Source organism: Piliocolobus tephrosceles, chromosome X (assembly GCF_002776525.5).
Source record: "Piliocolobus tephrosceles isolate RC106 chromosome X, ASM277652v3, whole genome shotgun sequence".
NCBI classification, from domain to species: Eukaryota; Metazoa; Chordata; class Mammalia; order Primates; family Cercopithecidae; genus Piliocolobus; species Piliocolobus tephrosceles.
The window spans coordinates 91,655,552-91,671,325 of record NC_045455.1 but is presented as its reverse complement, the minus strand read 5'-3'; the positions used below and the strand labels follow the sequence as shown (position 1 = coordinate 91,671,325).

General features: G+C 41.8%; 1 protein-coding gene across 2 annotated transcripts in view; it reads left to right on the top strand.

Annotated features, from left to right (window-relative positions):
• TNFRSF19 (TNF receptor superfamily member 19) overlaps positions 1-15,774 on the top strand; it is an 89,985-nt gene that overhangs the window by 40,644 nt on the left and 33,567 nt on the right. For both annotated transcript variants that reach the window (XM_023190279.3, XM_023190280.2), the window contains one exon: positions 4,069-4,154. In XM_023190279.3, coding sequence (XP_023046047.1) covers positions 4,069-4,154 — 86 coding nt within the window. The remainder of the gene's footprint in view (positions 1-4,068; positions 4,155-15,774) is intronic.

Below are 15,774 nucleotides of genomic sequence, written 5' to 3'. Positions count from 1 at the left end.
TCCCAGCTACTTGGGAGGCTGAGGTGGGAGGATGGCTTGAGCCCAGGAGGCAGAGGCTGCAGTGAGCTGAGATCACGCCACTGCACTCCAGCCCGGGTGACAGAGCGAGACTCCATCTCAAAAAATAAATTTAAAAAATTAATTAATTAAAAATAAAAATGGTCATTCAAAACATGACAACCTTCTACCCTCATTTGTCTCATGATCCTCAAACTTTTAGAAATTTTTTGGCAAACGTATTTTATTTGATTGTCAGGGAAAACTCAGACCTCAAAACTGTTTAGTCACAGAATTCTTTATTTTTAAAATGTTAAGTAGTGTCTATACTTGATCCTCAATACCTCCCATTTTCCTAACTTTTTAAGAATTAAAAGATGGATTTCTATATCCCCAATATTTGTTCTTGAGAATGTTGGATATTTCTGTTTTTTAATTTTTTTTGCTTTTTACATGAAATGAGTTTTTATGTATAAAACACTATTTTGTGCTTTCTTGATATTTAATTCAATGAACTTCTATTTGGCCAGTTTTCTGGCTGAAAAGATAGAAGTATTAGTTTGGATATGTTACAGTGTTTAGCAAGACATCTTAAAGAAGAAGGTGCCTTTATACTGTCCTGTGATTTTTAAAAAAAAAAATTTATATGCATTTTTTATTGTGATGAAAAACATGTAACATAAAATTTACCATCTTAACCATTTTTAGGTGTGCAGTTCCGTAGAGTCAAGTATATTCACATTGTTGTGAAACAGATCCCCAGAACTTTTTCATCTTCTCAAGCTGAAACTCTGTGTCTGTGAAACACCTCCCCTTTGCTTCTTCCGCTAGCCCCTGGGAACCACCTTTCTTTCTGTTTCCATGAATTTGACTACTCTAAGTACCTCACAGAATTGGAGTCATTCAGTGTCTGTCCTTTTATGACAGGCTTGTGTCACTTAGCATCATGTCCTCAAGGTTTATCCACGTTGTAGCATGTGACAGGTACCCACTACCTGTTAAGACTAATAATATTTCATTCTGTGCAATACTTTGTTTATCCATATTCATCAATGGACATTTGGGTTTCTTCTGCCTTTTGGCTACTGTGAATAGAGCTGCCATGAATACGGGCATGCAGGTATCTCTTCAAGACGCTGATTTGAGTTCTTTTAGATATAGACCCAGTAGTGGGATTGCTGGATCATATGGTAGTTCTGTTTTTAATATTTTGAGGAACCTCCGTGCTGTTTTCCATAGTGGCTGCACCATTTTATAGTCCCATCAGCAGTATACAAGGGTTCCAGTTTCTTCACATCCTTGCCAACACTTGTTATTATCTGTTTGTTGTTACTGTTTTGGTAGTAGCCATCCTTATGGGTGTGAGGTGATATCTCATGTGGCTTTTGACTTTCAGTTCAGGGATGATTAGTGATGTTGAACATCTTTTTGTATACCTGTCAGCCATGTGAGATATTTCTCCAAAGACATTTCTCTGGAGAAATGTCTATTCAAGTCCCTTGCCCATTTTTAAATTAGGTTGATTTTTTAATTGATGAGTTTATAGGAATTGTTTATATAATATGAATATTAACCCTTTATCAGACATATGATTTGCAGATATTTTCTTCCATTTCATAGGAATGTTTGTGTCCTCTGATTTTAAGTTTAATGTAGTCCCATTTGTCAACTTTTTTCTCTTGTTGCCTGTGGTTTTGGTGTCATATCTAAGAAATCATTGCCGTATCTAATGTCATGAAGTTTTTCCTCTGCATTTTCTTCTCGGAGTTTTATACTTTTAGGTCTTCAGTCTGTTGCATGTGGATGTCCAGTTTCTCCAGCATTGCTTAAAGAGACTGTTCTTTCCTCACTGAGTGGTCTTGGCACCTTGTTGAAAGTCATTGACCATATACACAAGGGTTTACTTCTGGGCTGTCTTATCTGTTCCGCTGGTCTAGTTGTCTGTCTTTATGCCAATACCACACTATTTTGATTATTGTTGCATTGTATTACGTTTTGAAATCAGGAAGTATGAGTCCTCAAACTTTGTTTTTTTTTTTCATTTTTACTTCATAAATTCCAAAATGAGTAATTTCATTAATATCTAGTGGGAAGTCACTGTGTTATATATCCTTTGGAAAGATTGTCATAATCCAGTGAAAATAGAATGTTGAGCAATTTCTGAGTATATCTGGGCATTTGAGATAATTTACCTAGTTTCAAATGCAAATTTTGCTTCTACCATAAATTATATAGATTGGCTACTACATTATCCATTTTCACAAAATAATTGCATCTGCCTGCCTCTGTAGACTTGTTCTCTATATTACTATTTTTGTTATGGAAAATTTATGTTGTATGTATGAAAAAAAGAAAATCACTTGAATTCCTACAATCTAGAAATAGTCACTGTTAATATTCAGTGTATAATATACGTGCAAACTTTTTTCATTGCAAATATATACATATAACTGTTTTTTTCTGAGATGGAGTTTCACTCTTGTTGCCCAGGCTGGAGTGCAGTGGTGCAATCTTGGCTCACTGCAACCTCTGTCTCCCAGGTTCATGCCATTCTCCTGCCTCAGCCTCCCGAAGAGCTGGGATTACAGGTGTCCACCACCACACCCAGCTAATTTTTTGTATTTTTAGTAGAGATGAGGTTTCACCATATTGGCCAGGCTAGTCTTGAACTCCGGACCTCAGGTGATCCACCTGCCTCAGCCTCCCAAAGTGCTGGAATTACAGGCGTGAGCCGCTGTGCCTAGCTACACGTAACTATTTTTATATGTATGGGTAAGCAATCTGAGAAAATTGATAGAAAAGTGCGTGCCTGCATGAAATGGAATTATATCATATGTATTCCTTTGTTTTCACTTAATGATATTTCATGAATTTTTAAAAATGTGTATGGTGGGTCTTCATCATCATTTTTAAAGGCCATCTGGCATTCTATCGGGTCTACCCTGATTGGTTATTTCTATTGGTGGACATTGGGATTGTGCCTAATTAGCTTTTTTTCTTTTATAAACAATGTTGTGATTGTATTCTTACACAAACATCTTTACCCAGTTGATTATTTCTTTAGGATGAGTTTCTAAATAGGAAATTACTAGATAAGAAATGTAAACTATTTTATTGGGTTCTAGTGACACATTGCTAAATTGCCCTCCTAAAAATGGCAATTTATGTTCCCACAGGCAGTATATACATATACCTATTGGCCTACACCCACACCAGCACTTTCCCCATTTTCTAGGTAAAAATGATATATTTTCATTTTAACGTGAATGTACTTGATTAATAATGAAGTTAAACATTTCCATCTTAAATTTCTTTAAAAAAATTTAGTTGCGTCATGCTTTTCAGTTTATGAAATGTTTAAATTATGAAACATTCTTAGTTTGGGAATGAAAGTTCTTTGCTTATTTTTCAATTTTAGTGTTCATTTTCACCGTCATGATTTTTAAGTTTTACTTTATAGACTGAAGGTACAGACAGTACTGTCATTAGGACAATTTTTCAATCTTTGACCATTACCTATATTGACAATGCCATATTTATTTATTTTTGCCCTTCAGATGTCTTTAAAATCTGTGTGTGTATGTGTGTGATTGCTGTTAATCTCTTCCACTCTGACTGCTGGTTTCTTGTTGCCCAGAAAGACATTCCCGTATCAAGGTTGTATGAGGATTTCCCTACATTTTTCCATTGCTTTTATGGTTGCTTGGTTTTTTCGTGTCTGAATTCCAAATGCTAAAAACTAGTTCTTTATTCATTTATAAGGTGTTTTGTAGTTTAAGTTTCAATAGAAACGTCGAAGACCACTGAGTTTTTATCCCCCCATCTGCACCCCCACCCCAATATGGAAGAAGTGCACTGAGAAGCATCTGCAAAATTATGTTTAGGGGAATTTGATATTTCTTAAGTGTTCACTGCTTCCTGTCCAAAAATGTGTCTACTTAAGATACTATTATTTAAGCCTCTGTGTACTTTTAACCATAGAACTGGTAATGGAGACTGCTGGTAATTTACGACCACAACTGTAAGCGTAGATGAAAGAACTAACAAGGAGTATTTTCCTCTCTCTTCTAGATTTTATAGGAAGACAAAACTTGTTGGCTTTCAAGACATGGAGTGTGTGCCTTGTGGAGACCCTCCTCCTCCTTACGAACCACACTGTGAGTGAACACGACACAGGCAGAGCCAAGGCCTGTGAAAAAGTTTAAATGTGTAAACCTTTCTTCTCTGGCAGATGGAGCCAAGTCTGTCTCTCCTGTGGGGTGTACAGCGTGTCCTCTTTTATCAGGCTTCTAGCAGGACAGAGAGCCCCTTTGTTGTGTGCCTCGGTCAGCAAACCGAGCCCAGGGATTTGAATGTCGAAGTGGAGTGCAGACATTGCGCCTCCGCTCTGCTCCATTTGAAGCCTTCCCTGGCATCCTGAGTCTGGAATGCAGGCGACTGTGATGAAGCAGGCGGCCCGCATCCTCGCTCGCTCGCAGGTCTTCCTGCCCTGGCCCCATGAATTCCTGGGTTTTCCTTTCCTACTCCCCAGAAAGGACTGTGGTGGCATCTCTGCCTTCCCAGAAAAGTTCCTCTGAGTCACCTGCGCTCACTGTGTGTCACTAAATGGAACTTAGTTCACTTCATCCATTCCTTCTTTTTTCTCATTTAACAAACACATGAGAAAAGAGAACTCATTGCATGCTGGGGATGCAACTGCACGTGAGAAAATTGTGCCTTTTCCTCTTTATGTGAACATTAGTTACTCCTTTTGACTATGTATTTTGTGTAGATATAAAAAGTATTTGTTTCAAGTTATCAACCAGCACCAATTTTGAATAGGAAGAAGAGGGACCTCTTACTCTTTTTAATCCTAAACACAAACCAGGCCAATAAAAACCCGCAGGAAGGGAGCCGGTGAGTGGCCCCTATGTGGCAGCGCATGCTTGTCTGTGCCACAGCAGGGCTCAGGAGAGCCGCACTTCATGGCTCAGGGGAGAGCGAAGGGCAGGAGGGAGGCTGGAGGAGGCGTCTTTATCCCACACCAGGTCTCTCATGCCTTTCTGGGGAGCATTGTTTTGATGGCATTTCCAATGCATGGGCTGTGTCCTCTTGCTTCTTGCTATGGTAAAAGTCCCCTCTGAACTAATTGAAAGTTAGTGCGTCATTTGATAAGGTCATACAGTGCTTCTCTTTCCAAGAGTGTCATGGAATTTTGCAGTCCATATTAGTGTGTCCTTTACCAAAATGCATTACTTTCTATTCTTCCTTTGAAGTGATAGAAAAGCAAAAGACATTGGAAGACTTTCTTTTATAGAAAATGTATATTGATCCTCATTTTTATAATAGGTAAACATTTACCAAATAATTCATCACAAATAATAAATGCAATATTGAATGCCTGTTATCAGGCACAATGCACATGCTTTACTTGTTCTGTTTTACTTAATTTTCTCAATAATCCTATCATCAGTCCAAATTTGTCAATGAGAACACTAGTCCAGAGAGGTTAGTCCCGTTCCGTTGTTGGCAGCTAAGTGCCAGAGACACTATTCAAATTCCAGTCCAATTCTTTTCACCACAATCTACTGTCTCCCTAAGCTCCCTAAGGAAAACCAAGCTATCTCATCTTTCCTATACATTGACTCTTTCTCATATAGTTTTCTTCAATATTAATCACTTAAAGAAAACACTAAAAATCTAGCATGTAAGAGACACTGAAGGAGTGTCTTTATGCCACTACACAGCCCATCAAAGGACAAGCCCTCTTGCCAGTTTAACATGCAGTGACCTGGGCTTGCCTGTGGGTCAGCCCAGCCATCATTCTGTCAGGAAGCTGAGTTAAAATCATGCGCTGCAGCCCAGACTGCTGCACAGAAATTCCGTGAAGGCAGTATTGCCACTTTAGAGTCAGAAAGTCTGAGGGTTTTTTTCCTGTTAATTTATTGGATTTATATTTAATACAATCAAGTCAGAACTCTGAGGCTTTGGGATTTTCTGCCTTCGAGGTTCTGGCTAAGCTCAGATACCATAAATATCACAAATTTGCCTTTGAAGGTAGATCTCACATGTAACGTTTAGTGCCTTGTGAAGTCCTTAGTAATTTAGTGTTGTGTGAAGTCCCTAGTATTTTAAAAAGAAAATTAACCAGTATATATATATATGTGTGTGTGTGTGTGTGTGTGTGTGTGTGTGTGTGTATGTGTATGTTTCTTCGTATATGAAACTTTTTAGAAACCAAGGAAAAATAAGCTATTCGTCAAAGTAAAAATTGCAGTGTGCACAGCTGATAGCCTTTCAAATCACAAAGCAAGACAGGCTGGTCGTCTTCAGTGAGCAGGAGTCCTTATCTCTGTAAAAGAAAGTTTGCTGCCTTTGGCACAGCTCTTGGCAGTAATTCCAGAACACAACTAATCTCCTCAAAAGAGATTTTGGAGTCTTTTGGGAAAATTTTGTAAGGCGCCTTATGTTTTCATTTCTTCCACTTTGGGCTTTTTTTTTTTAAGCTCGTCCACAAAGAGCTGCTGCTTCAGTGATTTTTTTCTTCCCCCCCGAGGCGTTCCTGCGCTACTTAGACTGTCAGCTAGACTCTCAGCTAGAAGAAAGTGACGCCTCTCAAGCTAACTTAAGGAATGGGGTTTGTTTCAAGGACATACCTGGTAGTGGGAGAGGCAAGAACTCTCTGGAAGCAGGAGCAGCCCTCCGCGGGGGTCCCAGGTGGCCCGGAGTCTCGTGGCACACCGCGCCCCTGCAGAAGGAGACCCTGCGTGCTGCATGCTACAGCTGCTCTCAGGGTCTGCAGGGCTGTCTGTCCTAACCTAATGGGTCTCTTCGCTCTGGATTTCCCGTTTCTGTCAGCTGCCCCAGGGACCACCCCAGTACCACACCCGTCTGTGGCCTGTGTGTGGCCAGCACTCACCTCCCTGAGGGCGACGTCTCCCCTTGTGAAGCGGAGTGGTACCTGCCTGCTGTGGTTGTGTTGCCAGTAGGGTTGGATTCACATCTTGGCTGCGCTTTGTACTGATGGTGTAACCTTGGGCCAATAGTCTTCCCTCTTTGAACCTCTGTTGACTCTGGAAAATGCCAGGTCTGCAGATTTTGGATAGAACTAAATGAACGAGTAGTCCAGCAACACGATACCTGCCCTGGGGCAAGCTCGGTAATGCCTGTCTACCTGCTGGCCTGCCTTCTTTCAAACCATGGCCCTGCCTTCCTCGGCCGTGACCCAGATGTGCTCTTCGGAGGGTCTGCTGCTTTGGAGTTGTCCCGGTCAGGGAGGATCTCATGGTGCGTCTGGCTCTGATGTTTGTCTTCTGGGGCTTCACCTCCCCTGGTGGGTGAGCACTGAAGGGTACCAGAAAGTGGGTGCCATGGAGTTTTGTGCCTGAGAAACTCAGATGGGGGCCAGATGCTATGGCTCACGCCTGTAATCTTAGTACTTTGGGAGGCTGAGGTGGGAGGATCACTTGAGCCCAGGAGTTCAAGACCAGCCTGGGCAACATAGTGAGACACCATCTCCACAAAAAATAAAAAATTGGCTAGGGATGGTGGTGTGTGCCTTTGGTCCTAGCTACTTGGGAGGCTGGGGTGGGAGGACTGCTTGAGCCCAGGAGGTTGAGGCAGCAGTGAGCTGTGATTGTGCCACCGCACTCCAGTCTGAACAACAGAGTGAGACCCTGTCTCAAAAAACAACAATTAAAAAAAAAAAGAAAAGGTAAAAAAGCAGCAGCTCAGATGGCTAGACTGGGAGGCCGAAGGCTGAAGAGACCCGAGTTAGGCCAGTCTCTCCCCTCTCTATCTTGATCTGAGGCCTCCGGCCCCACCCGCACCAGATGAACTGCTGTAAGCCCCGCCTCCCCGATAACAATGGATCTGTGATGCTAATCCTGCCATAGCCCCTCTGTCTGGGCACTGATAGCATTAATGTGTGACACCGACTGGCTGGGCATGGAGCTCAGGGTTGATGAGTGACGCTCCTGTAAATGGCAGATAAATACAAAGACACCCATTACATAGAAATGCTTGCTGCAGGCATTGTTCCCCCAGGTAACTTCAGTCCCTAATCACCTGTGCCCACTTAGAGCTTCAAGGAGAAATAGAGAAAAACACACAAGAAAGTTTAGAACCGTATCCTGCCTTCAGCCTGATAAGAAATGCAGATTTAGTATGATTTCTTTTAGCAATGTTTACTTAATTTGGAACAAATACTGTGGTTGAAACAAATGGTTTTGAAAAAATTCAAAGCGGTTTTCACCAGAGTACAACTTTATTTAAGTATGTTTAACCTAGATGTTTGCTTTGTTTTCAGGGGCTTTGTAAGACAAGCCACGTGGTTCTGGGGAGATAAGGGATCAGATAAATCACTGTGGGGAAGAAAGGAAAGCCAGAGCTGCGCCGACCTGCAACTCTTAGGAATTGCATGGGCTTCACAGTCTTAGAAGACAGCAAGCAGTTGTTTGCACTAATAAGTAATAAATCACATTATTAAAAGTTTATTATTTTCTAAAGGAAGTTTAAAATATACTTTAAATAACAAAGGCAATTTCAAAATAGACTTTTAAAAGACGTATTTGCTCATTAAAGATAATTTTTAACATTTAGTAGAAAAAAGCCAGTGGTGGAAGGGAACCCCAGTAGTCCCCTAAACAAAGCATTTGCAGCATCGATCATTACAAAAACAAAGACAGCATTCTGACGGTTTTCTTTTCAGCCTTTTTTCTATCTGTGCCACTGATTTTGAAAAGATGGGCGTAATTACACTGGACACACTATTTTGGATTCTTCTGCTACTTCGGATATACTTTTTTCATATAATGACTTGTTTGGGTAAAGAGTCACACAGGTATGTGGCCTACAGTTGGACTTCTGAGGCTGGCCCTATTCCACACGACACTGCTGTCGCCTTCTGTGCGAGCTGTCATGCCTTATTCACGCACGAACGATGGATGCCCATGAGTGTATTTCTGTGTCCGAAGGTACTCATCTCTTTGTCTCTTGACATTCAGGGTTAAATTATTTTAACGTAAGGGTGCCTGGTAAGTAAGAGTACCTCTTTTAAACCAAACAAAAACAAATTGAAAAGGAAATAAATCGGGAGCATTTTGAAATCGATACAGGTTTTCTTTAAAGGAGAAGGGAGAGAAGGGAATGTGGGAGGGCGAGGGAGAGGCGGCAAGTCCCTCCTGTTGAATTCCAAGTTGCTTCAGCTCTTTCCTGAGTATTTCAGCCAAACCATGGAGTTAAGAAGCCAATTCTTGGTATCCTCTTCATCCTGGGCACGGACACATTTACTGAATCTGATCAGAGTAAAATGACTGCGTAATGAGACGCAGATGAGATACAGATAATCCAAAAGCATTTTCCATCTGCTGGGAACGTTCTGTGATTTTTACTGTGTGTGTGGATGGTTTTTTGTTTCTGCATTGGAGTTGTTTGTGATGAGTTTGCTAATACTTAACGGCCGCCTTTTCCAAGAGGACTTCCTGGGGCCTCTGCATGACAGGCCCACAAAGCCAGTGTGTAGAGGACTAATTAAGGGCTCCATTTACTGAGGGTTTTCAAGTCGGCTGTGGTCCTCCGACCAAGACTCCTAAGTGTCCAGCCAGGGGATCACTGGCACAGCTGCTCTTAAGGGGCCTTGCTTCGGGTATTGTTTCAGGAACAGATAACTGCTACTGTGCGTTTTCAATGAGTATCTGAGGCAGCAGAGAAGGGGCGCTTCTTATAGGCAAGTCTTAAATATTTAGCTCTGTACTGCGAAACAGAACTTTCAGGGCAGGGAATAGGAAGACAATGAGATCAAAGGAAAGCCCATGGTTTGTGGAAGACAGATGACCCAACCAGGCCTTCCTGGGAGGTTCAAAGCAGGGATTCCCTCCATTGTTCACTCATTTATGATTGGTTTAAGTTACTGTTGCTCCTTCTCCTCTTCCTCCCATCGTCTAGAGTTCCCTGATTTTCTTTACTGTATCTCTTTCTTTTTGTCAATAACATGAGATTTCATTATTTCACTGAAAATAATCTAAAATAGTAGTAGTCAAAGGTTGCTTATGTGGAAACCAAATAAACACAGCTGAAACTTAAAGCAGGTCTCTCCACACGGTCCCAGCTCTATAGCTCTATCAAGAGGACACCTTTTAATCGCTCCCTTGGAACTCATTTATTTTTTGTTGCAAGCATTACTGTACCAAACCAAACCAGCCATGCTGGAGAGGATTGGAAGAGAGAGGACAAGCTAATCGAGGCAGCCGGAGGTGCAAGCGCAGCCTGCAGGGAGGAGTCAGACACTCACAAAAAGCAGCATGAAGAACTCCAAACACATTGTCATTTGATGCCTTTTAGTGTGGAGCAAACAGACCTTTTCATCCTAATGACTGACCCCTGAGGCTTTCTCTCTAATACCCCTAAGTATGATAATTACAGTTCTTATGATCATTCTGAACCCCAAAAAGGAGTGCAGGGATGATCACATTACATTCGTTGACATCGTTTTTCTTTTTCGAGACAGTCTCACTCTGTTAGCCCAGCCTAGAGTGCAGTGGTGCAATCACCACAGATCACTGCAGCCTGGACTTCACAGGCTCCAGCGATCCTCCCACCTCAGCCTCCTGAGTAGCTGGGCCCACAGATGCATGCCAGCATGCCTGACTAGTTTTTGTGTTTTCAGTAGAGCTGAGGTTGAATTCCTGAGCTCAAGTGATTCACCTGCCTCAGCTTCCCAAAGTTCTGGGATTATAGGCAGGAGCCACCACACCCGACCATGAAGTCTTTTTCAAGGAAGCAGAAAACTGTTGTAATTCATTTAAAAATGATTTACATAAAAAATGACCCTCTCAAGGTTATTTGCTTATGGAGGTAAACAATTGTTTTCTGAAACTATGTTGAAAATTTTGTTACAGCAAACTCCTCATTTTCTGAGGATGTTCAAAACAATAGCTGGGGCCAGCCATGGTGGCTCATGCCTGTAATCCCAGCACTTTGGGAGGCCAAGGTGGGCAGATCACCTGAGGTCAGAAGTCTGAGACCAGCCTGGCCAACATGACGAAACCGTGTCACTACTGAAAATACAGAAATTAGCTGGGCGTGGTGGCAGGCACGTGTAATCCCAGCTACTCAAAAGAAACACTTGAACCCGGGAGGCAGAGGTTGCCGTGAGCCGAGATCATGCCATTGCACTCCAGCCTAGGTGACAAGCCAAACTCCGTCTCAAAAAATAAAATAAAATAAAAAATAAAACAAAAAACGATAGCTGAGCAGTTTAAATGTCTTGGCCTGTTTAGAGAAAAAAAAATGCACCATAAATGTAATTGGTTTATAGGATTATTTAGTTATTTCAAGCATTTATTCTCCAGATATGTCTCCATAGCCCTAGTTTCATTAAAGTTAAAGAAATCAGCAAATTCTTTAAAAAGTTTCTTTAACACATGTGCCCTACATTCATTCTTGCCTCCCAAGAAATGTCCTTTTTCTCAAACTGAAACCTTTCAAATTTAGCAATTCTTTCCCATAAAAGTTGCTAAATATTTGTAAGTCATTGACTCTGTCTGTTATCAGTAAAAACGGAAAAGTCGAATGCCTTGACTGAATGAGTTGACAGCACCCCTTGAATCTGGAGCTGCTCTTGAAAAAGTCTCTGTGTGCCTGAGCCTTTGATGGGGCCTTCTGAGAACAGTAGCAGTTGATTATTACCTAGTCACCAATAAATCTCATTTATCTGTCTTTTATCTTCAGTCTCTGTTAGAGACTCAATTTCAAACCATTGAGCTGGCTTAAATATTTACTCACAATAAACAGGTTGTGATTTGTTAAAGGGCATCACTAAATTAAACGAATTTCAGATTAAGTACAGTTGATATTTAAAAATATCAAACCCAGCAGGACTGTTTCATTAAGTTGTGGGCTTAGTGAAATAAAGTTATATTTGCTTCATTCTCTGTCAAGAGACCAACGGGTTAGTGAAACAGTCCGTCTGTGGCCACACACATGGATCAGTGATTTGTGTGTGTCCCCATCAAATGCTTAAAATAAATGTGAGCTTATGGAGGAAAGCAGACTCATGATTGATGCCAAACCTGTAGTGGATCTCCTCAAAGTTCAGGCTCTATCACTCCTTTTCGTAGAGGGAGCATTTACCCTCTTGAGGTGGCATGTGAGGGCCTGCACCCTGCGGGGAGACAGCTCTCGGGTTCACGTTCTGAGGAAGACCAGGGGATGCGACCTTAACCAACGGATTGGGATCGTTTTATCTTTACATTTGGGTGTCTAGCTACTTCCTAGGGGGTTTACTTGAGTAACATCATTTTTGAGAAGGGAATAAAGAAGTTCCAGAATAGTGTGAAATAGCAAGTTTTTTTTGTTTTTGTTTTTGAGACGGAGTCTCGCTCTGTCGCCCAGGCTGGAGTGCAGTGGCCAGATCTCAGCTCACTGCAAGCTCCGCCTCCCGGATTCACGCCATTCTCCTGCCTCAGCCTCCCGAGTAGCTGGGACTACAGGTGCCCGCCACCTCGCCCGGCTAGTTTTTTGTATTTTTAGTAGAGACGGGGTTTCACCGGGTTAGCCAGGATGGTCTTGATCTCCTGACCTCGTGATCCGCCCATCTCGGCCTCCCAAAGTGCTGGGATTCCAGGCTTGAGCCACCGCGTCCGGCCGCAAGTATTTCTTGAATTCCGAAAGGTACCAGGCGTTTCGTCTGCATTTCTCAGCCTGCCCTTCACATAACGTCCATGGTGTGTGTTTCCTTAAAGCCCTCGTTCCACAGGACACGGTGACGTGGAGGGGAGACGAGTCCTACCCCAGGCCTTCCTGGCAGCACAGACAGGCCAGGCTCGATACTGCCTCTCCACGTAAACTCCGGGCGACAGGATTAAGAGAGTTTTAAAATAATTTATAAATTAGGAAAAATTCTGAAACGATAAATAAAATGTAATTGAGTCATCCCACTTGAAAAAAAATGGGTAAAATACCTCAGAGTTTGAAAAGGGCATTAGAAAGTTAAAAATGGAAGCTCGAAGTCAAATTTCAAACAGGAATTAATTAGTTTAGAAGATAACATCCCACTTTGGGTTTTTAAAACATTATTATTTTTTGAGACGGAGCCTCACTCTGTCACCCAGGCTGGAGTGCAGTGGTGTGATCTCGGCTCACTACAACCTCTGCCTCCCAGGTTCAAGCGATTCTTCTGTCTCAGCCTCCCAGGTAGCTGGGATTACAGGTGTGTGCCACCACGCCCGGCTAATTTTTGTAGTTTTAGTAGAGACGAGGTTTCACCATGTTGGCCAGGCTGGTCTCGAATTTCTAACCTCAAGTGATCCACCCGCCTTGGCCTCCCAAAGTGCTGGGATTACAGGCGTGAGCCACAGAGCCTGGTCTACAACATTATTTTAATTGCTTGATTTATGATTTCAATTATCTCAGAGAAAATATTTTAAGTATTCATGAGAGTTTTATCTATTATAAGTCATGCAGCAGTTTTCTTCATTAAATATTTAAGAAACATTTTTTCTTGATAATTATAATTTTAAAAGGAAGTTTAACTTTCAAAATAATTTTTGAACTTTACTGAAATATAATGTATATACAAGAAGATGCATCCATTTTAAGTGTAAAATTCAGTGAGTTTTGACGGATGTATAACTTGTGTAATCTTTTAGCCCATCGTGATACAGAACATTTCTGTCACCCTCCCATAAGGAAAGTGACGATTTTTAAACATTGGTCTTGGGGTGGCCTCAGAGGGGTCCCTTAGTGAGCTGTCTCAAGGATATGGTTTAGGCATCTTTTTGCTCTGCTGCTGTTGTAAAATGTGTGCATGTGTATGCTAGTGTTTCCTGTCCTTGCTTCATTCTCTGTCAAGAGACCAACAGGTTATGTTATGAAATTTTCTCTTTAAATGATTTTCTGAAAAATCTTCAGTATTGAACTTTCTCAAATGCCACTGAAAATAATTCCTGAAAATATTGCCAGGGGTCGAAGGAGGCATGGTTTTCTTCAAAAGGAGAAAAATTGCTTTTTAAAATTCTTGGTATTGGACTGTTTAACACAGGAAACGTGTCAGGGAGTCTGTCTCGGGTGCAGAATGCGAGTCTAGATACTAACGAAGTGCTGCAGAAAGCCACCTCCCCCACGTTGTAAATGATCTGCTCGTCATCTCCTTTAGGGACAGCTATCTAGAATGCTAAGATGTCCCTGCCACTGATGAGGACACTGGGGCTGCCCTGGTGAAAACCACAGGCCAACTTCCCAGTTCTCAGGGAGTTAAGATTCTGAGGCTGCAGGGCGGAGGTATTATTTACAATAAGAAGCTGAGGGAAGGTTTATTAAGGTGACCCTGGGACAGGGCCCTGAAAGAGGGGAGGAGGCAGAGACACCCACAGCAGAGGCCACAGCTGGTGACTGAGTCGATGGGTGTATCGGACAGGGCTCCTGGGCTGTTGTGAAGATGTATTTAACTTTCCTCGGACTGCTGTTGGAAATAGAGTGGAGGGGAGCAAGGGAGGAAGCAGGAACTCGCTCTCCTAGTTCAGCAGAGCATTTTTAGCTGGCACAGAACACGTATGTGCTTTGAGAAATAGTGTGGCTTTTCACCCCTTTCTCAAGAGTCGGTTATTAGTTTATTTAACTAATTCAATGTATTTAATTTAAATAAATCTTATGTATTTACTAGTTATGTGTTAATAATATTATAATGTTAGTTATGTTTTGTTTGCCTCTTCAGATAGTCAATGAAAATTAGAGTTGTTGTTTTTTTTCCTAAACCCAAATGAAACACATATTTGAACGAGGTTAACTTAAGCTTTTATATTCTCCCGTAAGCTTTGACATTATCATGAGTGTTTTCTATGATTTTAGGCCCCGGGGACACAGATAAAGGCCTGAAAAATAAAATCAGGGTAAGCTCTCTCTGATTACCAATTTTCTCATGACGATCTCAGTTGATATCCCAAGACTAATGCAGACCCATCTACTCGATGTTTTTCGTGGAAGCTCATTTAGGCTTCGCTGTGAAGAAGGCTTGATTTGGAGTCCTAACGCTTAATTTTCAGACACGTTATTTAACTTTTCTTCATCCCCGTTTCTTAAAATGAAGATGCTAGTAATTGTAAAAGAGGCAATAGTGCTGGGTCTGAGTACTGAATCGCCTTCCTGTTCCAAGTCTCAAGAAAAACACTCTCTTTCTAACCTAACCTGGAGTTTTTGTGCTTTGCCCCAAGTCCTGTCAAATGTAAAATTATAAATGAATTAATAGCCGTATCAATTCTGCTGGCATAGAAGAGAGCAGGAAACACTGTCTAAATCCAGATTTTCTTTTCAGTCTAGACTCAAACCACCATACCAAACTGTGCGCAGATACACATTTTTTTCTTAGTTGGAAGTTAATGGGTGGAAATAATTTGAGTTTCATCATCTGAGAATAATTTCACAGATTCCTTCTTCAAATAGTGCCGTGAGGTAAGTAAGAGTTATCCACTGATGACAGGGAAGGCAGCCTCACAGGATCAGGGTCCGCAGGTTACCACCTGCCTGTGTCCACATGGCCTTCTCCAAATGGGAGGGGAAATGGACACGCCCTGTTTTCTTCCACAGGGGCTGGAGGCCTGAGCCCAAAATGGAGCCTGGCATGCAAAGGGTTAAGGAGAGTCCATGGTGAAACTGGGAGGGCAGAGGCCCAAGTTTCTGGTCTCTGTTGGATTCCCAGATGGCAGCCCCAGATGAAGCACAACTATTTTTGAGCTTGCGCTCCCACAGCACAGATGTTCAAGGCCATAATAATGTGTTTCTTTGATGGTGTCTTCTGTTTCT